Consider the following 25477-nt stretch of genomic DNA (forward strand, 5'->3'; position numbering starts at 1 on the left):
GGACAAAGAATTTTTTTTCTGATTTACAATCCACTTGAGAATTGTTTGAAGAGAGAAGTTGAAATTAATTAAGAGCTTCAGGACTTAAGCCTTATTTAAATAACTGTTTTCTGGTCAGCATGTTCTTCTACCTGAATGAAGAGAGAGCTGAAAAGAATGGTTTCATTGACTATTATTTGTTAAAAAATTTGTATTTGCTCCTGGCTTATATGATCTATACTTTTTATTTAAATATGAATATGATGTTTTAGCCTAGGGTTCAAGATTGCAAAGATCATACACTTTTATTTACAGTGCCCACAGTTGTTCCATATGTTTTTGAGATACTCCTACTTAGAGTGACTGCTCTCATTACAGTATGGTGATGAGTAATTCACCTGCTTTTCTGTGATAAGTCAAATCATGCTGAATTGCTAATGTATAGTAGAACATCTGATGTACAGTAGTATTTCTGGATTGGGACCTGCAATCCTTAATCAAGCAAAAATTCTATGGAATTCATTCATTCTATGAAATTCAAGAATTTTTCTTGAATTGGGAACTCAGATTCAAATCCTAATTTTGTTGGGCATCTGTTTGAAGTGAAAATGGTAATATTCCAGTTATTTCCTGAGGAAACTAATACTTAGCTGACTTTACCCTTGTCACATTGACTATATAAAAAGCAACGCACAAAGTACTGATATAAAAAGGGAAGGAGAGAAGGGACATTTTTTTAAAAGCACAGAGAAAATCAGAATATTCAGAAAGTAGGAATAAGCAGGAAAAGAAAATATAACAGCAAAGGAATGGAGGAAAAAAGGGTTTGAACACCCGAGGATAAATTCATCCTTGGATGGCTTCACTGACTTCAATGAATTCACTGCCCAACTGGGTGAAGCTCAGCCTCCATTGGGATTATCAGACTCAGTTCCATTGACCTTACAGGAACTGAACCACCTGTACCAGAAATGAACTTGCCTCTCTGGGCCAACTTTTATCCTGACTTATATGTCATGCAATCCTTTTGGATTCACTGGGTTTGAATGAAATACGGAAAAGAATTTGTCCCAGGTATTTCTGCTTCACATTTTTTTTCAGGTGTGTTAATTGACTTTATTCAAATGGATTATAACATCACACAATGTGCTGTCACTGTCTAAAAAGATTAATTTGTTTTTGAAATAAGATTTGTCCCCTGCAACGTCAGTGGAAGCATGTAATATTTAATATTTTCCTATCCATTCATCTGGATGCAAATGTGGCCATTCATTCAGCTGTGGCCACACACAGGACAATTCGACATATCCAATGTCATCTGCTATTGGAAGCGTTTTTGACTTCTTTGAAAGACAAAAAGAAAGTTTTGTAGCAGGCTTAGAAAGCACGATGGCTGCTTCCACTGACACTGCAACATTAGCCAGTACATTACAATGCTAATTGTAAATTCTTGACAAAGTTGAATCCATATTGTTGTTAATAAAAATGACTTGAAAAGTACTGTGACTACTGAGTTTTTTCCTTATATAAAAGATTGCATGGTGTGACCACATATCAGACAAGAAAAAACAATTAAGCTTGCTCATTGTTTTCCTTTTGAAGTTTTGTAATTTTTTAGTAAGTGGACCAAAACACCACAAAGGAAGTTTATTAGAATAAAATGTGCAGAAACCAGTCCGACATATTTAGTTTCTGGTAAATGTTTACAGCAGTTTACTTTCTCTTAATGCTGCAGCTCCTTTATGAAAATGAGCTTGGAAGTTATTGCTACCTTCCCTGTTTGATAAAGGGCAATGGATTCAGTATTGGCAATCGGGGACCTCTGTAGGGAGCAGGATTTCTCATGGAAGGCACATGTGTCGTCTCAGTTTAACCTGAGGCCTAGGTGAAGCCATTTCTTCTGCATTTGACCATGAAAGTTGCTACAGAAGGTTACCACACCAAACCTGAACCACTCATTTGCAACACGCCTGCTTTTGCCGTGGTAGGCTCTTCCTACAGCCTGGCTGAAGACAAGCTTCACTGTTTGAGTGTAAAATACTAAATAGAGAGAGCCTTTTCTTGTGGTGAATGAAGTCACTGCCTTTGTGGAGGCTTCAAGATGGGGCCCAGACAGCTCAATGTGCAGGTGATCCCCAGCCTCTGTGATGAACATCATCTTAAGATACTGAAATTTAAAGCTGTGATTGTCAGAAAGGGAGGTTTTCCATGTCAGCCAATGTGAACACTACCAAGCTCTGCCTAAGAACAAACACAGGACAGAAAAAGAAGCAAATGTGCACATTCTCTTCTGCTGCTAAACCAGGCAGCCTTGCTTCCTGTGTGCACAGAGCTGTTAGGGAAGGGTCAGAAGACAGCAGAGTAGTTTTTAATGTTGATTTACCTGGCAGATTGCCACAACTAGGCACAGGTGGTGATATGTATCCCTGAAGACACATGCATAAATGTTCCATGTTCAGCTCTGTACAATAAGAATCCAGGACCCTACCTAACAAGGAAATGTAAACACCCATTTAGCATTTTTTTAGTGTAATTGAAGGGGTATGGGGTATGTTAGCTCTTTTTACTTTTCATTTGGTTTTCTCTATTTTTTTCACAGTGAAGGTAACAAAGCACTGACACAGTTTACCCAGGGAGGCTGTGGAATCTCTGTCCTTGGAGAAAGCCACAGGCCACCTTGGCAACTGGCTCTTGGTGTCCTCGCTTGAGCAAAGGGTTGCACCAGATGGCCCCCAGAGGCCTTCAAGCTCAGCCGTTCTGTGATTCTGCTTCCAGTATTGTATTCCAGCTTCAGTACGTTGAGTCACACTGAACATAAAAGCTTCATTAAAGCATCATTAAGGCTTCATTTGGGATTAAGTATTATGACTTAGCTTAAAAAATCAGACTGCAATATATCAGCATGACAGCAGCCTGGGCACCTGGCAAAATTACACAGTGCCATCCTCACTCCCTTGCCTCCCTGAGGCTGCCTGCCTTCCCCCTCCACCCTACAGACTTTGGGGGCTTCCCACATGTTCTCAACTACGTTCTTGCCTCTGCTGCCTCCTCCTCTTCCTCAGCTATGCCCAACCCAGGGTCACCCTCTGCTGGCAGAGGAGCAGGGAGAGACAAAAATCAGAAAATATCAGCAATAATGCGGCCAGCAGGACCTGAGCAGTGATTGTCCCTCTAGTACTCAGCACTGGTGAGGCCACACCTCGAGTCCTCTCTCCATTTCTGGGCCCCTCACCGCAGGAAAGACACAAAGGTGCTGGAGCGAGTCCAGAGAAGGGCAAGGCTGGCAAAGGGTCTGGAGCACAAGTCCTGTGGGGAGCAGCTGAGGGAGCAGCGGTTGCTTATCCTGAAGCAAAGGAAGTTCAGGGAGGCCCTCATGGCTCTGTACAACTGCCTGACAGGAGGCTGATGCCAGGTGGGGGTCAGCCTCTTCTCCCAGTGACAGGTCAAGAGGACACAGTCCTAAAGTGTGCCAGGGCGGGTTTAGACTGCACATTAGGAAGAGTTCTTCACAGAAAGAGTGAGCAGGCATTGGAACAGGCTGCCCAGGGAGCAGGGGTGCCACCATACCCAAAGTGCTTAAGGAAACACTGCACACGGCATGGTCTCAAACACTCAGTGCCACGGTCCGTTTGACAAGGCAGTGCTGGATCACGGCTCGGACTCGATGCTACCACAGCCCCTTCCCAACCCAACCGACCCCGCCATCCCTCTAAGACTCGGCAGGGACAGCCATAGAGCCTCCGCCCCCGTGCGGAGCCAGCCAATCACAGCTCAGAGAGGGACCCGCCCCGGCCAATCAGCGCAGCCCGGGCTTGAGACGCGCCAAGCCCCTCCGCATGGGCGGCCGAGCCGGGTGAGGCGGCCATGTCGGACTGGGACGCGAGCAGCGACGAGGAGCTGGGCGCGCCGGACTGGCCGCGGGCCGCTGCTGCCGGGCCGCTCTGCTGGTCGCCCAGCACCCCTCCGTGGGGCCGCGCCTCCGTGGAGGGCGACGGGCGCCGGGGGAAGGGCACGGGGAGTCCCGGAGGGGAAGGGTGGGAGCCGCGAGGCGCTGAAGGCTCCGGCGGCCTGAGGCGGGCGGCGCGGCAGCGGCGGCCCCGAGCTGCGGCCGGCCAGGCTCGGGACTCTGAGGCGCCGCTCTGCTTCCACCTGGATAGCGCCCTGGTCGGGGCTCTCATAGGTAATGACGCGTGCCTGACCCGCTGAGGGAAGCGGGTGGGGAGGAGCCGGTCCCTCCCAGTTCCCTGAGGGAATGCATCCCTGCCTTCCGTCAGTCTGGCCGGGGAAGAGCCCCTCGCTGTTCCCGTGCGTCTCCCTCTCCACCTGGGCATGGCAGGCTGCTTTTGCAGAGTTTCTGCCACTCGCCAGAGAAACTTTTCAACCCTAAAGAGATTGAGTTGATGTCTGTTTCTCAAGGCCAGCAGTGTGCAAGTGTTCTGAAGCCCCTCTAGTCACACGCAGGAAGGGTGACAATCTCTTGATCTAGTTTTACTCCTACTGAAGGGCATTCCCCTACACACAAACCTTGCATTTGATTAATTGACAAAAGAGTTACCTACAGTCTCCAGCAGTTTGGTGTTAAAAGTTCTTTTATTTGTAGATACATGCACTCATGAAAGTCTCGGGGTTTGGTCACAAACAAAATACGTACAATTAATGTGTAGGTTTGGGCAGTTTGTCCTAAGTCTCTGTAATACCTGCTGTGTATCTTTATAACAGGTAGGGGTGGAGCTAAAATTAAAGAACTTGAGGATTCTTCGGGTTCCAGGATAAAGGTACCATGTGCTGTATGTTGTCAAGAAATGGGCTCTGTTGGGAACGTACTTGGTTTTGTTTCTGCGTAAACCAGTTGGAGGAAGTTGAAGGGTGTTACAATAGCTAATAATATATAGTAATAATGCCACTGTTTTGCAATTGATGGAAAAGAAGTGGAATTGAGGGTGCAACTTGGATGTTATGTGAAAATAGGAAAAGGTTATTGTGTTTTGTTTTTTTTTTCCTTAAGTGTGCATTTATTTCCTTCTCTTTTGGAAAAGGGATTAAAGGGCTTTTTCATAGAACAAGTTGAACTTCAGGGAACAAAAGATCAAAAATTGTTTTCAGTATGTGTTCTTGTATAATGTTTGTCTTTGCAGTATGGAAAAAAAAAACTCAGTGATGTTTTTGAACATAGGTTACAAGAGGAACCTATGAATCTGAAGTAAAGATTTTTGGCAGCCTTGATGTGCAAAACAAAGCCAAGATGTTGATTGACAATATTATTACAAGTCCTGGACAAAACTATGTTAGAGGTGGGACAGAGAAAGGTATGTGGGGCTGGGGGAAAAAATATTATGGATTGTATTCCATATGTTTGGTAGTTTGCTGGAGTGTTTTTATATTGTTAGTATCTTAAGAAGTAAGTTAATTTCAACCTTGTTCTTGGGCAATGGCATCTTCTTAAAACAGAAATACCAAGATATCCTCCTTTTTTCAGCTATGGAAAGTTTCCTGCTCCCACCAAACTGCCAGGATTCCGTGAAAGCTAGTTCCTGTGTGTTTGCAACAATTTTATGGATGCAGAATGTTACACCACTTTGGTTCTTGCATTATCAGTCTGATTCCTCCAAAATAACAGTATTGGCTCTAGTGCAAGTTTTAATCTGGTATCTGTGGAGTATTACAATTCAGTAAACCTTTGTAAAGGTAGTCTGTAAAGTGCTGATCATAGCATGGGCCATGCTGACTTCCTCCTACTTTCAAGGGATGTTCATGTCTTAAGATTTGATGTTGCACTTCATGCCTGGCTTTACTAGGCTTTCCTGTGCTAGCTTTCTTACATGGATATAGAAATAATTTTTGTACATTTGGATGCTGCTTATATTGTTGGTATGTCTTGTATGTGCTCCCAATAATTTTTTGCACAGGCAAACACCATCCACAATTGCTGATCTGATGCACTGATAGGGAAGAAGGGATCCAGGAATTATGTTCCAGCATTAGAATAAGGACTGGAGTAGTTGTGTGTTTCCTTTTCAGAAGTGTCACAGAAGGTGGATGAGTATGTTTCAAGAGACAAGAAATATTTAAAACGACCTTAGGATTTTGACAGTGTTATCCCTATGTTTCCTGCCTTTCCACTAATTTTCCACACAACTCTGTTGCTATTTATATCTTCAGGTTAAACTGCACTTACTTAAGAAGTGTTAACCTCATCAAAAAAGAAGTATAGAATATAACTAGACTGAGACTTTATTGTGGTGTTGTTGGATGCTTTAGACCTGAGCTTTGCTCTTCTAGCTGTTAAAGCTTTCTCTCTGTGTATCATCTACTGGTTTCACAAGTTTTTCAAAACCTTGCTGCACAACAAACCTAGTTTATAGCTGGAGGAGAAGCATTTCATGCCCTGGCATTGCTCCCTTTAAGTAGCCAAGATGTTGAAATGTTTCCCTTTTTTTATCAAAACTGAATTTGTACACATTTTAGCAATATTTCAGGGCAGAGATCTAGGAAATAATTTTCCACTTATATATATGTTTCATGTCTATTTAAAATGTATGAGGCCTTGCAATAGAAAACACATGTTTGTTTTGAGGGGAGATTTCTCCCCATGGTTTGTTCCATCAAAGAGCAGCATTTTGTTACTAACTCTGCAGGAAAAACCTTGGACATCATTAAGCCTGAAAATAACCCAAAGAAACCAGTGATTAACTGGGCTTCTCTTCGAGAAAACAGGGCCAAATATGAATCTATGAAGTGGGCAGGTTAGTTTTACAATTTTGATTGTATTATACTTGTGTTTATGTGGTAAATCTGTTGGAATGGTTAAATGTTTCTAATACTTGCTTTCAGATGACTGAATCTTTCAGAGCCCAAATTAGTGAAGTATTTGCAGTGAGCTGGCCGTGTTAGCATTTCTCAACATGGTCGTGGAGGATACTGATTACTGTGCCTAGAGTTAAACCTGCTTACTCGTGTGGTATTTTCCATGTCACCTTTTGAAAATGGTGCTGTTTTCTATGTGGCCACCAGGAAAAAAAAAAAAAAAAAAAAAAAAACAAAAAAACCTACAAACTAGGATTTGTCAAATATACTACTGTATATGTTAGTAGATATTACTTCAGAACCTTAAATGTGGGGAGTGGGTTTTTTGCAAATATTGAAGTGTTTGTCTCAGCCTTCATGTTTTTACATGAGCAATGGCTTTCCATTACATAGTCTTCTGGCTCAAGGCACTTTCTGGGTCCTGGGCTTTCCATCTTAAGCTTTAGCAGATGTACACTGACTCTGTATTATTTCTTGCTGATTCAACTTGGATTTTTCTGATTGTTTAAGGCTTGCCTCCAATTGAGAAAAACTTCTACAAAGAATCGCCCAGGACTGCATCTATGTCACAAGAAGAAGTGGAACTGTGGCGGTAAGATCATTTCTTTCGGGAATCATCTGCTTGGCAAAAATCACTATTAAACTGTAAAGCCTAGAAAGTGGGAGATTACATACTGAAACAGAGGCGCTAATGCTGGGGTCTTGTAGCAACTTAATGTTTTTAAGAATTCTTTCTTGGGAATGAAACAACTGGCAGATGAGATTATTAGTTGTCTGGAAAATTAACTTCAGGGATTTTCTGCTTCTCTAAAAATCTTCGATTTAGTTGAATTTCAGAACAGAAAAAATTCATAACAGTTCACTGACTTTTGGCTGTTTCTTTGCCTTTCATGAGACAGTATGTTCACATTTTCTAGGTCCTTCCAAATGGGATTGTTCACAGATTGAATACCTTTTGGCTGCAATTTTTTCCCTGCATTTTTTTAGTCAAAACTATTTTCAAACCAAATTCCAACTTTTGTTACTGTTGTCTTCCTTTTTTATCTGTCTTGTTTTTACAAGCACATCCTGGTGAGTACATGCTTCAGTTAACTGCATCTCTTTATTTTGATCCAACAACCTTTATCAGTACCTTGCAAGGAAAACAGATCATCTCTTTCAAGTGATTTGGTTCAGGCCTTGGTAATAGTTACAGCCCTCTTTAGTATTCTAATGAAGTTAGTGAGCATTACTGCTTTTCTTTTTGCAAGATGTCTTTTTTTCTTTGCATGCCAGAGAAACTTTGCCACAGTGAGCAAAGCATGGAATTGTTTCCAGATGCTTTCACCTTTTCCCTTAAAGTATATGGATGTGTTGTTGTTAGAGCTAGTGAAAATTACAGAACATTGTTCTTGTAGGTTAAAAATATGTACTGAGAAATAGAAATTGTGTAATAATGCAATTTTTTTTTTCTACTTCATCTAATCAGTTTGCTTTAAGGAAAAAAAGGCAGCAACTGAAAGACATAATTCTGTAAACATGAGGGGAAGTTGAATTGCTCATTCTTTTCCTAGCTTACACCCCATTTGAAGAAAAGCTTTTTACTGAATAGAGTCTTTAGAGGAGTACAGGACTGAAATCAATATGCTTATGCAGATGTCATGGTTTAAAACCAGATGGAAATTAAGCTCCAAGCAGCCACTCTGCTTCCCTCACTCCCTCTGGTGTGAGAGGGACAAAAGGAAGAGATTATGGATTGAGATAAGAATTTACTGGAAAACATCAATGAGATACGTAAAACAGCAACAACACTAATAAAAACATTGTATAAAAGGTGATTGCATGCAAAAATGCTCATGGAAGTCTGACCAACATGACACCACCACACCTGGCACCATGCAGCTCCTGAGACAAAGGAGAAAATGGTGGATGAAGCTGTCCATGTCCATGGTTTTTTCCCCAAGTCTGAGATAACAAAAAACGACAACGCCAAGCCCCGCTGGTCAGACCATCCACACCACCTCACCTCTCCAATCCCTGTTTACTCTCCTGGGAAAGGGAACAAAATGGCCATGGAGGGTCATTGTCTTTTTCTTCCACAGGAAACCACACCCTCTTTCTCCTGGAAAGTGAAAATCCCCTTCACCCCTCAATGATGATTTGGGTGATACAGAGTAACAATGTAGGCATGCCCACGTGGCTTCTAGCTCCCCTCACTGCCAGTGGGAGAAAATTAACTCTGCCCTTGGCTGAAACTAGGACAGCATATTAATAGCTCTAAATTGGAGGAAGCCTTGGAACAGCAGTTTTTAATATAGTCTTTTATATGTGTTGTGATTTGGGTTTTGCCAGCTTTTAGGGACTTGTTGTTCCAGGGGTTTTTTGGAGCTTGTCTTACTGGTCATGTTCTTTTTCCAAAATTGTTCTGTTGGTATTCTCCAGAGCATCCAGGTGGCTGCTCTGAAAACAGTTGGGGGAGGCTTTTGTCAGAATATAGAATTCTGACTGATAAAGTGAAGATATTCATCTGAATTCTGGGTTGTCTTTGGCTTTAAAAACTAGTCATACCTACTTAATTTGTAATCAGGTATAATTGTAGCCTGATAGGAATGCAGTTCGTATTAATAACCATATATAACTTCAAATTAGTCATTCTTAAGAAAAAATGGTAATTGATACCTCTGGGAGAAGTGTTCCTGTAGAAGGACATTTAAGAAAGATAGAAGACTAATTCAGTCCCATTCAAGAGCCTGAACTTGTTTTTTCTTGTTCAACAAGTTCAAAAAAAGTTAAGAAACACAGTATTTTATGTTAGCTCTAATTTTTCAGATAGTGAGACTTTAAAACAATTGCACTACTTTATACAGGAAAGAAAATAATGATATAACTTGTGATGACTTGAAAGAAGGTGAAAAGCGCTGCATTCCCAATCCTGTTTGTAAATTTGAAGATGTATTTGAGCATTATCCTGATATTATGGCAAATATAAGAAAAGTTGGTTTTCAAAAGCCTACACCAATTCAGGTATGTCTTCCATTTCGATGACTCTTTAACTGAACCTTAAGAGAAAAATGAAGTCTACATTTAAGTATTTGTTGTTTTATGTTAGTCCCAGGCATGGCCAATTATACTCCAAGGAATTGATCTTATTGGTATAGCGCAGACTGGTACTGGGAAGACATTAGCATACTTAATGCCTGGATTCATTCACTTGACTTCACAACCAATGTAAGGACTGCTCACAGGTCTGATTTGTTTAGCTGTGCATACTTCCCCCTGCACTTACTTCCTCCTGCACCCCGCTCCTGAGATGATTTTCTAGTAATGAAGATAAAAGTCGTATTAAAAAAAAAATATATAAATCTGATGGAATAAGCACCAAATTTGTCACCATAGATTCCATTAGCAGCAGTTTACAGAGGAAGCCTAGAACAGTATAAAAATGTTCAGTGTCAAGCATGATGGACTTCGCCCATCCTTATATACCAACATTCTAAATATGCTTTGTTGCAGATCCAAAGATCAGCGTGGGGGACCTGGAATGTTAGTTCTTGCTCCCACTAGAGAACTGGCACTTCAAGTAGAGGCAGAGTGTTCAAAGTATGCATACAAAGGAATTAAAAGGTAGTCTTGCTTTTCACTGGCTGGTTAAATAATATCTTTTTTTGCCTACCAGTTATGACTTAATTCAACTACTACAATAATTGCATTTAAGAGGGGAGGAGATAGTAGTAAATGCAGAGTTTATATTTTCCCAGTTTTCAGAATTTCTGTTTTGACTAATCTCATGGTCAAAGTCTATGTGGCTTTTCTGCTTCTTTTCCTTCTGAGTTGACAGCTAAGAAGAATTACACAGAATATGCTGACTTGAAAGGAACAAGGATCACCAAGTCCAGCTCTTAGTCCTGCATAGGACATCCCCAAGAGTCACACCATGTGACTGAGAGTGTTGTCCATACACTTGAACTGCGTCAGGCTGGTGCTGTGATCACTTCCCTTTGGAGCCTGTTCCAGAGCCTATCCACCCTCTGAGTGAAGAACCTTTCTCTAATATCCAAACTAAAACTCGCCTGACACAGCTTCAGGCCATTCCCTCAGGTCCTGTCTCTGGTCACCACAGAGCAGAGATCAGTGCCTGCCCCTCCTCTTCCCCTCACAAGGAAGCTGTAACTGCAGTGAGGTCTCCCCTCAGTCTCCTCCAGGCTGAACAGACCCAGTGCCCTCAGCTGCTCCTCACAGCTTCCCCTCAAGGCCCTTCACCATCTTTATTGCCCTCCTTGGACACTTTCTAATAGTTTAATATTTTTCTTCTATTGTGGCACCCAGAACTGCCCCCAGCACTCGAGGTGAGGCTGCCCCAGTGCAGAGCAGAGCAGGACAATCCCCTCCCTTGCCCGGCTGGTGATGCTGTGCCTGATGCCCCCAGGACAGGGTTGGCTCTTTTGGCTGCCATGGCACTGCTGGCTCATGTTCAACTTGCATTGACCAGGATCCCCAGGTCCATTTCCATGGCACTGCTTTCTAGTATCCCATTACCCAGTCTGTCTGTATGTCCAGGGTTGCCCATCCCAGGTGCAGAATCCAGCGCTTTCCCTTGTTGAACTTCATGTGGTTGGGAGTTGCCCAGTCATCTGATTTGTCAAGGCCCCTCTGCGGGGCCTTCCTGTTCTGGAGGGAGTCAGCAGCTCTTCCTAGTTTTGTATTGTCTGTGAACTTGCTTAGTACCTCTTCCAGTCCTGCCTCCAAGTCATTTATGAAGATGTTATGAGGGCCAAAGATGGAGCCCTGTGGGGCTCTTCTAGTGACAGCTCACCAGTCTGATGTCACCCCATTCACTGTAACCTTTTATGCCTGACCTGTGAGCCAGTGGCTAACCCATCCCATGGTGTGTTTATCCAGCTGTGAGCTTGACATTTTGTCCAGAAGGATACTGTTAGAGGTAGTATTGAGAAAGCTTTACTGAAATCCAAGCAGGTTGCATCAGCTGGCTTCCCTTGATCATCATGGTGGGTTACATTGTCATAAAAGGAAGTCAGGCTTGACAAGCAGGACTTCACCGTCATGGAGCTGCTGGCTGTGGCCATTGTCTTACCTCCCAGAATAATCTTCTCTATAACTTCATCAGGGACCTTTCTGGATTCCAAAGACCACTCAAAAATCATTGAGAGACTTTGCGATTACATCAGCCAGCCCTTTGAGGATTTTGGTACAAATCCCATCATGCCCCATAGATCTGTAGAAATTCAGCTGGAGCAGCAGATCCTGCATAATGTGCAGCTCAGCTGAGAGTGGATCATTCTGGCAGTTGTGGTTCTCCAGTTCAGGGCACTGAAATCCCCTTGGTGCATCACCTGTGTTGAAGACAGCGGCAAAGAATGTGTTAAACAGCTCTGCCTAGTCTTTGTCCCTCTTTGTGAGGTGACCATCCTCATCCTGTAATGGGCCAATGTTATTTTTATGCTTCCTATTGCTACCTTCTCGTAGAACACACCTGGCTTTCTTTTCTAAGAGATTACATTGCTGAATAATGTTCAGGTTCTAGCCCACACAAATCTTTTTGTAATGTCATCTTCTAGCACTTTGGCCCTGAGTCATGGGGTATATTTAATCTCTTTTTTTGTTGTTGTTGTTTTTTTGAACTTTATGGTATTTTCATCAGCCCATTTCTCTAGCCTTTTTGTGGTTCTTCTGGTAAAAACCTAATTCTCCTGAGTGTATCAGCTCCTTCCTCAGTTTGGTTTCATCCACAAACCTGCTAAATGTAGATCTTCATTTAAGCAATTAAACAGACATTACTGTGCTTTGAAAATTGCTTTTAGGGATCTCTGTTAACTTTGTGTAGCACTCTGAATAAGTTTTACAGTCACCCCAACAGCAAAACGTCTCACTTTTGATGGTACTATTAGGAAAATCATGCATCCTTTCATATGTTAATCTATTTTTTGTATAAATATTTTCAGAAGAACCCAAAACATATGAGCTATCTTCCCTTCACAATTACTTTCACTGCAGTTTCAGCAGAAAGCTATTGCTGAACTGTTGAGGGAGTGTCATTAAGTGTTAATTTTATTAATTACTGCAATACTGTCAAACACACTTATTGTATTCCTTCCACTTGTTAATATCAGGTGACACTTATAAAGCAACATGGTGGCATTTATGGATTGACTTCAGCTGAAATTTAATACACTATGTCTGTAAAACTGTTTTGTTTTACAGTATTTGCGTCTATGGTGGTGGGGACCGGAAAGGACAGATAGACATGGTTACCAAAGGTGTGGATATTGTTATTGCTACTCCTGGCAGACTGAATGATCTTCAAATGAACAACTTCATAAATTTGAAGAGCATAACATATTTGGCAAGTAACTGATATGCAATGAGTAATGCACCAGCTGGGAAATGGTTGACTCAGTTTGAATTTAAGCTTTAATGGAGTTTTTTTAAACTTCCAAAGCATTAATTACAATACAGCTTAACACTGAAATTGGTGTTGGAGGGATGATTCATACTTAGTGTAATTGCACTGCAGATGTGAAATATTCCCTAGGAAAAATAGGCTTTTAGCACAGCAAGCATTTTAAAGATGCTGAATTTTTTTTTTCAGTAATGGCATTCTACAATTCATTTTGTCAGGATTAGTTACTAATGGATGAAATGCCTTTCTGAAGCTGTCTTTTCCTTTTCTTTTTAAAGGTTACCAGTGTCTCAATTTTTGTATTAGAACTTGTGTGGTAGCAGAGTCACACACAGATATTTAAATATTGGGGAACTGACTTTCTTTTGATCTCAGTGGGAAAACAGCCTTATAAACATTATTATAATCCTTCTGTCTTCATTTCATTTTTGCCTTTTCCTGTGCTGAACAGGTAAGACCAGTGCTGTTTGTAAAATGCTTCCATGCATTCAATTTATTTCTAACTTGTCTGTGAATTGTTGCCTAGTTTGACAATTTGGCTATCCTCTCTGTCCACCCCACTACCCTGTGAGAGTTAAATTCTCTCAGTTTTTTGACAAGTTAGCTCCAATTCTAAGTGATAGTTGTGAGCTTACTGGCAAGGCCAGCTGTGGTATAGCATCATTATAAATTTGGCCATTTGGGAAAAAAGTTTATCGCAGGAAGACAATAGAGTAGCATTCTGTAGAAGACTAACATGTAATTGCTGAGCAGGAGGAAAACAGGCCTGAAAACCTGCATTGTGAGGATTATAGGAACATGGGTCACCTTTCTGCCAGGGTGAAGTATAGTCATACCACAGGCACACACTGGTTCCATGGGTATTGAACCAAAAGCATGTTTCAGTATGTGCAGCATATACTGCAGTATGACATTGCTAAAAAGAATTAACTATCAAATTGAAACATATGGTGATGTGAAGCAGGAGGAGAGACATTTTTTTGTTGCACCACTAGCAGTTAAATGCTTTCAGAAGAACCAGTGCAAGGACCATGTATTGTGATGTGGTTAAGGTCTCATGCCTCAGACTTTAAGGAAATTCTGTGCTACCAAAGCCTCATGTGAAAAATTGGACATTAAAAATTCTATCTTTTTGTGATCTTCCTATATCTATCCTTATTTCTTGTGCTTTTCAATATGTATGATGCTTTCTGTTTTCAGAGCTTCATTTTGAGTTTTCAGCCAACAAATAATTTAATCTTGCAGCTTTGCTTTAGGAAAAAAAGAGTGGTAATAGATTTCACATTTGCCACCTTGCATGAAGAGCACTCTTCATTGAAGAGCTTAATTTACAGTTTTCATTTAAAGATATTACTGAGTCTTAGGAAAGTTCCCAAAGTAAACTGAGTATTACTTACTGATGTGATACAGTTGTTTCCCAAAGGACTTCCAAGATCATACTGGGATACAATTGTTAAAACCCAACCAAATGTACCACCCCCCAGAAAAGAAAAACAACACGACAAAACCAGGCTCTGTTAATTAGGTAGTGGACCCAAGGTGAATTTGAGGTTAGAATTTCTCTTCTTGCCTGACAGAACCGCCAAGTTGATCAAGTCTTGATTCAGATTTTTAGGAAGCTATTTATTCAAGATTGGCTGATGTTTTTCAGTATTTCAGAAGTAAGTTTGTAGATTCTGTCATAAACAGCCTTTTGATTGTTCAAAATACATGTCATATGAAAATATGCTTTTTGTTTCCCTGTGTTCAGTGTAAATCAGTATTCATTCATCAGCAGTCTGATGAAATAATCTTAATTCCTTGGACTTCAGGCTGATAAAGCAGAAGGAAGGAAATTGGAATTGTGCATGAATAATTGGGAAACATTTAGGAGAAAGTGTGATTAAAAATGTATATGTATAAATCATGAAGGAGGATGTAAAAGGTAGATTGGAGTAGTGCTTTTTATTCTTCAATACAAAAAAAAAGTAAAAATTTCTTGCCAAGAAATAGCACTAAAATGAACACTATTAACAAATAGAGAAATATGTAAATATTTAAAACCTAAAATTATGTCCATTGAAGGACATTTAATTTATAAACCAGGATGGGGCTGTGACACATTGGAAAAAATCAGTACTAATAACTATTTGACATATATTACAGCCTTTAATCATAGTGAAGCATCTATCAGAAATAAGAAAAGTAAATTTCAGCTACCTGATCCATCTATTAGACACAGATGCTTCCTTTTCCCTCTGTAGCAAAGTGCCAGTGAGCTTAATAGCATAGAAAGCTTCTACTGCTGAAAAAGGCATAGCAACCAACTATTTATGTAAAATCAGTGATGTTTCAGCCTTGCTATTCGATTAGAATTCATGTAGTTAATGACACCTCCATAAGCCCTCTAAAAATAAAGAGAATTAAATCAAGAAATAGAATTCTTGTCTTGTCTCTCAGTTGATAATTTGTGGTTATTTCAGAGATTTGCATAAGTAATGTACTAAACCCCTTTAATATAATAAAATATCAGAGAATAATGGAGCAGCAAAATTAGGACATTAGAAAGGGATTATCATCAATGTCTTGTATTTCCACATAAGTGACTAAAAATTGTCAATACTTAAAAGCACAATCCATGTAACTTTAATTTTCGAATAGAGTTTCTATAAATCAAAGGAGATAAATGAGTCTCAGATGTCAGCCTTCTTTCTGTGTATGAGACTGAAAACATTCACAAGTGTGCTTGTATATTAGAAAACTTTTTAGTTCCAAAGAGTTTTTCTCGGAGCTCCAGCTCACTTGTTTACTTCTGGCTTTTTTTACCAGATGACACAAGCTTGTGTTCTGGGAGTTGTGCAGTATCCTAGTGTGTTCCAGAATGTATGCTCTGGCTTTTTTCCTACTTCTAATGAGGAGCTAAATTGACAAGTGATATTTTGATCCTGTATGAGTTCTCTAATGAGGTAGAAATGAGATTTCCCCTTCAAATTGCAAACAGTTTCTTACATGTGTTGAGCAGGTTGCTCCCCTCTGGGTTTGGTTGGTTATGGGTTTTTTGGGGTTTTTCTAGTTTGTGCTTAGTTTTAGCCATCAATCTAATTATTGGTAAAACAAACAGTTGTTTTTTTTCATTGACTTTAAATAGTCTTAAAGAAACTGTGAATTTTCTTGTTTTGCCTGCAAATATAATACTGAATGAAAAAGTGTCAAGGAAATTGAAGAGGTGGAATAGAAGTTGAACAGGTCTTGCAGTAAGTTATGGAGAAGATTCTGCAATTAAAACAGTTACCATTAAAATCTTTTTCTGTGTAATTTCCTGCTGAAACAAACTCTTATCTGAGGCACTAGGCAGAATAAATAACTTTGTTTCTGAACAGGTTTTAGATGAGGCTGACAGAATGCTGGATATGGGATTTGAACCACAGATAATGAAGATCCTAATTGATGTGCGTCCTGACAGACAAACTGTTATGACAAGGTATCTAAACATGATAGTGCTCAGGACTTGAACATAAGGTTACTGAACAAGTTAATTGTTATTGAACAAGTTAATTTCAAACCAAATGTGTTCATTTACTAAAATTTTTACTAGTTTTCTTTCTAATTTGGTCTAGTCAGTCCGGGTGAGTCATTTGACAATTTTTTTTTCATTTTGTGGTGACTTTTCGGATTTTTCGCATCAGATATAAGGACAGTTGAGTTGTCCCAAAAAATGGAAGGTATCCTGGGAGTGCTGGAATTTGCCGTATCAATTTGAAATGCCAACTTACAGTTCTCCATCTGGGACCAAAAGTATTTCCTGACTTTCTGATCAGTATCTCTGCTAGTCTGTACCTAGATTAATTTTGAAATTATGCAGCTTTTGGGTACTTAACAATCAAATATCCCAACAATAATTTTTGTTCCTGTATTTTGCATTTAAGCTGTTGTTTTAGAAAACAGACTAGAAACTTGCTTATTGGGTATTGTTCAACTACTAAACTCAGCTGAGGCTTCAATAGAAGGGTTCCATAATTGTTGCCCGTACTTGTAACCGACAAAATTACCTTTTAAGCTCGAGTGCTGTTTACTATTAACTTAAGATTAGTTAAACTCTATACTGTTACTTGATATCTGTTTCACTGGTGCATAAGAAAGGAAAGAAAAGAAGAATATGATGAAATTAATGAATTGGAGAAGATTTGGCACACTATTCTCATGTGTGTGTTTTCCTCTTCACTTCCTGTTTAGTGCTACTTGGCCTGATGGTGTCCGTCGCCTAGCAAAGTCCTACTTGAAAAATCCCATGATTGTGTATGTCGGCACTCTTGACTTAGCAGTAAGTTGTCCTGTTCATTTTGGGTTTTTCCCCTTCCTTTTGTAGAAGAACCTATGTTTAAGCCAGGAAATGTTTTACTTGTAACTATCTGTATGTAAGTAAATGCACATATCTTTTGTAATCAATCTGCGCTTTCAAGAAACACCTCCATGCTATTTGTTTTAAAGTTTCCTTAAAAGTTCAGAAAAATTTAAAAAGTATAAACCAACATGTTTGCTGTAACAACATCTGGAAGTCTTAGCTCTTCAGTAGAAGACATAACAGGTGATGAGTATCAATCATATTGAATGTTCTACTTCACAGTGCCAAATGTTTTTGTGTGATCCCTTGGTTTTGCAACGTTAATTTTAGTTCAGCAAGTTCTTGTTCTTTATTTGGTTTTCCTTCTGAAGATCTTCCTTCTAAGGCATACAGCTCCTTATCTAAATTTGTGTTTCCTAACTGCATCTTTCTCAAATGGAGTGGGAGATTTGTACTAAACTCTTGGAGGACACTTGTCTATAGCAGGAAGTATGTGTTAGAGTAAGAACTGTCTTTAAAGTCCAAAACTTCTAACATGTGGGTGTAGTTGCTGGTTTGTCATTGCTGTGCACCTGTGTGTAGTTGGCTTCAATACCAGCAAGAATTTACAGAAACAGTAGTTTGCCCAAGATCTTAGGAAATTTTCCTTTTCGGTTCCATTTTTTTTAGTGATAGGGAATGAGGAAACCTAATATCTAGTACACTTTTCAGTAGAAATAGAGACAAAGTGTGCTTTTTTATGTTCTGTTCAGAACTACACTTTTATCAAAGGGCAATTCTTGTCAGGATTGGAATTTGAAAGACATCAACTGCTCTTGTAGCTCTATTCCCTGGGGCATTAATCTCTTTATACAGGAGCTTCTCCCAATTGAAGAGGTGACATCTGGTGGGGAGAAGGGTCCCCATGTGGAGGGAGGATCTTTGTCTACTTAATTGAATCTTCAGCTCTTGCCACAAGATGAGGATACCATGCCATGAGAATGTCTAGACATTTTATCCTACTTATTAATTATACCTTAGATATTCTGTGGTAACCTTCAGAGGTAATGAAGTAAAGTTTTTAATGAACTGTTATTGGAATAGTTAGAACTGATCATTTCAAAGAGATTTACAGCATCTTTAAAAACCTGTAATTTCAAGTAAGACTGCCAGCTTGCTCTGGAATAACATAAAATATTAGCAAGTTAAAGAACTTAAATGTGTTTTTCCCAAATATATTTCTTTCACTTCACTAATTGGTACCCTTTAAATCTCTGCAAATAAATGGTTTGGCAAACTGCTTAAAGGTAAATTTTATTATTCTCCTAAAGCAATGAGGAAATAAGAAATCTGCATTGTTTGAACTCCAAACTGATACAAATTAAAATAATTTTTTATGGTATCATATATTACTAGTTTTAGAACATGGCAATATGGGAATTAACAGAAAAAAAATATTATTGTAATCTGTTTCTACCTAACATTCCTTTTTGCTGTTTGACAGGCAGTAAGCACAGTACAACAAAAAGTTATTGTTATCCCCGAGGAGGAAAAGAGAGCTTTCATGCATAGCTTCATTAAGTCTATGAAGCCAAAAGATAAGGTCATCATTTTTGTGGGCAAAAAGCTTACGTATGTAATCACTTCCCAGTATCATCTCTGTTTGGGGTTTTTTTCCTAACAGAAATACTGAATAGTTTCTTAGTTTACATATTAACTATCAAGTGTAGTACCTCTTTTCCACAATGTGCTGCTAGTAGTATTATTTATTTATTTCTTCCTTCAGACTGACTGGCAGTTTGTATCTTTTTTAATCTCATTAATGGTGGTGGTAAGTCTCAGTTTCACGTAGCTCACGTGGGATGTTTGGATTCTTGGGGATACATCAATGTGATGTGCTGTTTACTTTCATACACCTCTGGTGCATGCAAGACCTGATTAATGTGGGGGTGGTCATTGTATCATACTTGAACTTTTTGAGTGAACAACACAAAAATTATGTAGTATTCCTCTAAAGTATAAACAAAGGTAAACATTTCTATGTGGATTAGACTTGCTTTCCTGTTTTATAAGTATCAGCTGACCTCGGTAACATTTTGTCCTTAAGCACACATTTAGCTTTTGCTGTCACGTTACTGTCTTTTTTATCTAAATCTAGATACTGCACTATTTCGTTTCTTTTTTTAATTCTGTTTTAAGAGCCATGGCTTTATTTCACCCTAGAGCTGATGACTTGGCAAGTGACTTTGGTATCCAAGGAATTCCAGTACAGTCACTTCATGGCAACAGGGAACAATGTGATCGAGAACAGGCTTTGGATGACTTCAAGAAAGGTGAGTTTATACTGAAGTACTGGTTTGTTTAGGCCAGGCTTTTAAAGTTTGTTCTGTTCAAAACTTGTCTATTTCTAAGTGTCATGTCTCTTTAGTACTATAGAAATTAAAATATTAAAGAGCTCTGAATTATACATTTTCTTTGTTAATTTGACAAAAAAAAAGAAAAAAACCAGCAAACAAAGAGATTTCTCTTCAACAAAATTTTGAATGTTTAGAAGTTTAATAATTTAAAGTAAGGCTTATTTTACTTTTGACATTTCTGGAAAAATTTTTATTGTATGTCTATAGAATGGTAAATTTAATTGTCAGATGATGGTGCTTTCAGTGAAACAGTCCTGCTCCAGATTATGCTAGTAGGGTGTGAACACAATTCAGGGTTACATGAGCACATGCTAATAAAACACTCATGCTGTGACAAGAGTGTCAGCTGAGAATATAGTTGTTGACATTTTTGTTCTTTGGACAGACTCTTTATATCAACCAGGCATATTTCTTACTTTTCCTGCACTCTGTTGTTCTACTTGTGAAATGCAAATAATAGCAAAATGACATTTTGGGTGCTTACTTACCATTTCATTTTTGGAGCTAACTCAGTGTGACATTCAACAAGCATATTTTTACTTTGTGTTAAGAAGATTAAGTGCATTATAAGCTAGAAAATCAATAGACTGGAGTATGTTTTCTGTTTGTTCCATAAACTCCCATTCTCTTCTTGTCATACTGTAGGCAAAGTTCGAATATTGGTGGCTACTGACTTGGCATCCCGTGGCCTCGATGTGCACGATATTACTCATGTTTTCAACTTCGATTTCCCTCGCAACATTGAAGAATACGTTCACAGAGTAGGTCGTACTGGAAGAGCAGGGTAGGTGTTTAGCAGAAAACAGTCATGTATTATCAGTGTTTTGTTATGTTTTATGCACTGCATAGGTGTTTTTCTTGTCAAATTCTAGAGGCTGCAGATGATGTGGGGTGGGGGAGTGAAGACTTCAGTCTATCAAAGTATGTTCTAGAAACACACTGATTTGTCTTTAAATGAGTTCAGTGTTAAATTGAAGGCAAACAAGTCTCACACTTTTCTGTTATTGAATCAAGAGTGTTTGAAAGCTGGTTTAAATATGAGGAACAATTAGAAAAGCAATGTGCATTGATATTCTGGAGGGTTACTTCCTTGTTTATCTCTTCATGAGCTGCTGATTTATTTAGTTTTCTAGACAGCACATTGCAAAGAAGCAGCTGTAGGCTCAAAGTTTGCAGCCAATCATGGTGGTGTAGTTTAGTGGTAGTTCTTTTGGATGCTGCTTTCCCAGGCTAGTACAAGTGTGATTTTTCTCATTTAATCATGATATGAATGTGTGTCTCTTCATACTTAAATATGTTGCCATTATGCTATGTTTATTATCTAAAAATCTAAATTAAGTGTGCATTTGCTCCATTTTAGGTGAATTGCTGTATTCTGATTTTTATGAAGAGTTGTTCTCTGTCATGTGCAGGGTTAATGCTCAATCCACTTCTATCAGCTCAGTAATATTGCCTGTGGTACAGTTCATTACTGCCTAGGTAGCACAAGCCTGGCCAGAGTTGTTTGGAGGGTCAGCAGTTGTTTCCTTCCTCGTTTAGGCGCTCCGGGGAGGCAGTAACACTTGTCACGAGCAATGACTGGAGGTTTGCGTCCGAGCTGATTGACATTCTGGAAAGAGCAAACCAAGTAAGAATACATTACTGGGTAAGGTTTATATTGGTTCTGGGTTAGCACCTGAAGCAGGTCATGAAGGTCTAAGACTATTTAGACCCTTCTTGGTGAGTGTTTGTGGTGTCTCAGGGAAAGACAGTGGGTATTTCAGTGTGACTTGTCCTAGGTAGCCTTAGCGGTATTTTACCTACAGATGAGTCCCAGGAAGGAACTGCGAACTTTAGCCAAAGCCTTCCATGTCCAAAGAAAAAGTAATTAACATACACATTGAGGTCTGCAGAGAAATAATAGGGTTTATTTTATTTGATAAAATTTTATTCCATTTTTATTCCATTTCACTTTTGGATGCATTACCAATTTCTTGTTTAACAGTATAAATATTAACAATACTTGTATCAGAAGAAGCTCAACTATCTTCTCTGTTTATTGTATCTGACAGTTGTGATGCCTGCATGTACTTTTCCAAGATTTATTATTGATGCTTGTAAATAGTATGGGGAGTGGAACTGGAATGCAATCTCTTTCTTTAAAGAAGCATATTTTTATTTGATACCATATTTGCAAAAACAGATAATTGTGGTACTGTTTCTTGCTGTAACAAAGAACAACATTTTGCCTGATTTACAGTAAACCCCCAGTTCAAGTCCTGACTTGAGCTGAAATTTTGTTTGTTTGGGTTACAGTGTTTGTTTGTTTTTTTGGGTGGGAGTTTGAGCGCACACTAAATGGATTTTATCTAGAATCTGCGGTTTTTACTATAGACACTTACTCAGACTTTAAACCCTGGGTTAGAACTTCACCTCAATCTTGTTTTATAACTCTTCTTTGAAAGATACTATGTTGCTTTATTGCAAACCTAGTAAGGTGCTTTTGAGGGAGGAAGAGGAGGAAAAAAAGCGTGTAGAAGAATAGTTGCCTAATAATTCCTTAAGTTGCAAATTTGGGGTTTTTGGTTGGGGTGAGGCTTTTTTGCTTTTTTTTTATTCAGAAAATAAAGGGGTGAAACCAGTAATGATACTGTGAAGGCATTTTAGAGGTGCCTTCAGGTTTTTGTTCTGAGTTAGCAATTACATTTCAAGTCTTGTCTCCAGCTGCAGACTGCAAAGTTCCCAAACTGGTTGTGGGTGTTTTGTAATGTGTGATAGTTCAACTGGGAACAAGTCTCTGAGTTCAGAGGAGAAAAGAGGAACTCTGAATCCTTGCTTTCAGAAGTTACTATTAGTCATAACATCATTCTCAAACTTAGTTATGTCTGATAGAAAGGAAGTACCCCTACTGACAAAGTGTTGGGGTTTTTTCTCATTATAAATGAAAATACCATTGCTTCAGTCTTAAAGCATCATGTAAGAGAGAACTGAAGGCTCAGAATACTTTGATTTCAAAACAAGTTAGTTGTTTTTGTTAGTCAAACAAAAGTTCTCTGTGATTTTGAATCTACAGATACATAAAGAAAAAACAAGTACAACAAAAAGATGTCTGTTTCATGCTGAAGGAGTCTTTTATATATAAATGCTTATTAATAAGCATGGACAGATTTATTGGAAAAACAGGTGGAAAAACAGTAATATCTGTGATACCAAGAAAAGCATTCCATATAAATTATGGCATCTGTATCCTTTTCTCACTTGCATGACCCTACCCTAGCTTGTATGTTTAGCAGATACACAGATTGTTAATGAAAAATTTCAACAAGCCACTAGATGCTGGATATTACCTCACTGAGATTTTTGTTTCTATATCCTCACTTCTTCCCACTCTTGACTTGTGCTTGCTCAAAAATCACTCTTGCAAGAAATTCTTGCGATTTTAGTTTGGAATAAGTTATGCTTCAAGCTCTAGGGGGAGGATTTGATACTGAGGAAGAAAATCATGCCATGTTTCAACTGAAAAATAACTTTGTCTCATTACTTCTATCTCCATTGATAAGTCTGTTGTGCCTTTCAGCTAGAGATACGTTAACTTTATTTTTAAATGATGTTTGAAACTTAGGCAGAATGGACTCTTCCAGAGTTGTCATATTTTGCCAGGATAGTTGCTTACCAGTAAGAGCAATACAGCACATAAGACATATACTAGCAAGCTGTCCCTCATGCCAGCTCAAGCAAAAGTTACTGATAGCAAATGGCAAGCATTGCTCAATTATGAAGCCTGACAAAAGAAATGGAAACTAGAGGAATATGACTTCCTGCTCCACCAGACCTTTTGTCCTGGCTGCATTCTCCACCTGTTCGAGCACTGCCAAGCCCAGGAACATTTAGGGAGGCTTTAAGGGATTTACATTTGTTTGTCCTCTGCTGTTTGCACTGTATTTGTGCCACTGGCAGACACAAATGACACAGACAGAGCAGTCATATCAATAGTACGTTCACACAGTGCCCTATGCTCTGATCAGGAAACTGATTCTGGAGAGGACTTGCACCGATGGCCACATGCCATCGCAGATTGCTGAAGTGGGCTGCTTTGACAGATCAGTGATCTGAGACCTCTTGACAGTACAGTTGCCTGCTGTGCTTTTTGCAGTAAACATTGCATTAATGTCAAAATTTTGCCCAACCTGGTTTAAGTCTTGTTGGGTACTGCCTTTGTTCTTGAGCAAAATAGTGGTATCTGGGGTTTTTTTTTCATCACTGTCACTCATCGAAGAAATCTGTCTGTAATTCTTCACTTCTAGCCTCAGTCGTTAAGAACTCTGGGGTGAGAGTGTTTTGATGATACTATTCACCTTTTCCACATAATTACAAACATGCCAAGAACTCCTGTGGCTCTTGGTAAGGTGCTCTTGCGACCTCCCAGTGGTGGGAGACTTGACCATTTTCTCCTGCCCCTCTTTGCTTGTCTTTTAGCTCTGTTCTAAGCATGTGATAACCATTTCTATGACAGCACTTTTAAGTCACAAAGTTTCTCTTGAGAGGGTCTTAAAACTTTCATAAGGAATTTCATACAAATCAACATTCAATAGGTGTATATAGTATATCACCTTTAAGTGGCACTGGATGTTTTTACCAGCTGTTTCTTAGAACTAAAAGATACATTTCTGTTTGAACTAGAATGTTGTAGTTAGTAATTATATGTTGCCATCGGTTATGGTGATACAAGCATAGATATATTATTGAAAATTGAGACACACTATGATCATTATTTTTTGGTGTATTTCAGTACACCTTATGTACTGAAATCTTATGAAAGATTTCTCTCTGCATTTTTGAAGAAAAGAATCTGCAAAGCGACAGGAGTCAGATAAATAATGAAATCAAGTTTGGGAACACACAAATCAATAGCATTTTCATAAAGCAATCTGAAAGTTTATATTTATTTAAAATTCACCTTGGTTTTTTTGCCTGCTTTCTTAATAGGTAGTTCCTGACAAGCTTATTGCAATGGCAGAAAGATACAAACAATCACAAATGAGAAAAGAAATTGAAAAGGATATACAAAGACCTTGGAGAAAGCCCTCAAAATAAGTGTAGTCCCTTGAAGCTACTGAAACAGAGAAAGTGATTTTAATTAGTATTAGCTTCCTTGGGCTTGAATTTATTAGCTTCATTTTGTGTTTGATTGTTTTCTGTACCTGTCCTATTTAAACAAACTTCTCAAAAGCATCTTAGAAAACTGGATTAACTTTATATAGGAATAAATCTGGTTTTGCACTTGGATACTATTTTCACATAATTTTTCTTTCTTGTGTGATGTATGAAACTTCTAAAGCCATTATCTACTGGTGAAAAACAAATATTGTGGCTTTGTTGGTTGGTTTGGGTTTTTTTTTAGTTAAATGCAATATTACTATATAAGAATGTAAAAGATAATTTTTCCTTTTATATTCAGAGAACCAGATTATTCATTGTAAGCAATGTTTGTCAATGTAGTTTCAAATTACTTTTTTTCTTACCTTTTCAATACTTTTTCAAATACCTTTGCCTTGATATGCTGTTGGCATGCAGAAGGATTTCTCAGGATAATGAAAACTG

General features: G+C 38.9%; 1 protein-coding gene across 1 annotated transcript; it reads left to right on the forward strand.

The window, feature by feature from the left end:
- The first annotated feature begins 3843 nt into the window (after nt 1-3843).
- DDX43 (DEAD-box helicase 43) lies at nt 3844-24970 on the forward strand. Its single transcript, XM_041477491.1, has 16 exons — nt 3844-4159; nt 4699-4754; nt 5153-5285; nt 6615-6722; nt 7294-7375; nt 9630-9786; nt 9872-9990; nt 10276-10386; nt 12982-13123; nt 16540-16640; nt 17393-17480; nt 18985-19112; nt 19680-19813; nt 20543-20681; nt 21437-21542; nt 24863-24970. The coding sequence occupies exons 1-16, from the start codon at nt 3844-3846 to the stop codon at nt 24968-24970; spliced, it is 2028 nt and encodes a 675-aa protein (XP_041333425.1).
- The last annotated feature ends 507 nt before the right edge of the window (nt 24971-25477 follow it).

Source organism: Pyrgilauda ruficollis, unplaced genomic scaffold, assembly GCF_017590135.1.
Source record: "Pyrgilauda ruficollis isolate IOZ18807 unplaced genomic scaffold, ASM1759013v1 scaffold40, whole genome shotgun sequence".
Lineage (NCBI taxonomy): Eukaryota > Metazoa > Chordata > Aves > Passeriformes > Passeridae > Pyrgilauda > Pyrgilauda ruficollis.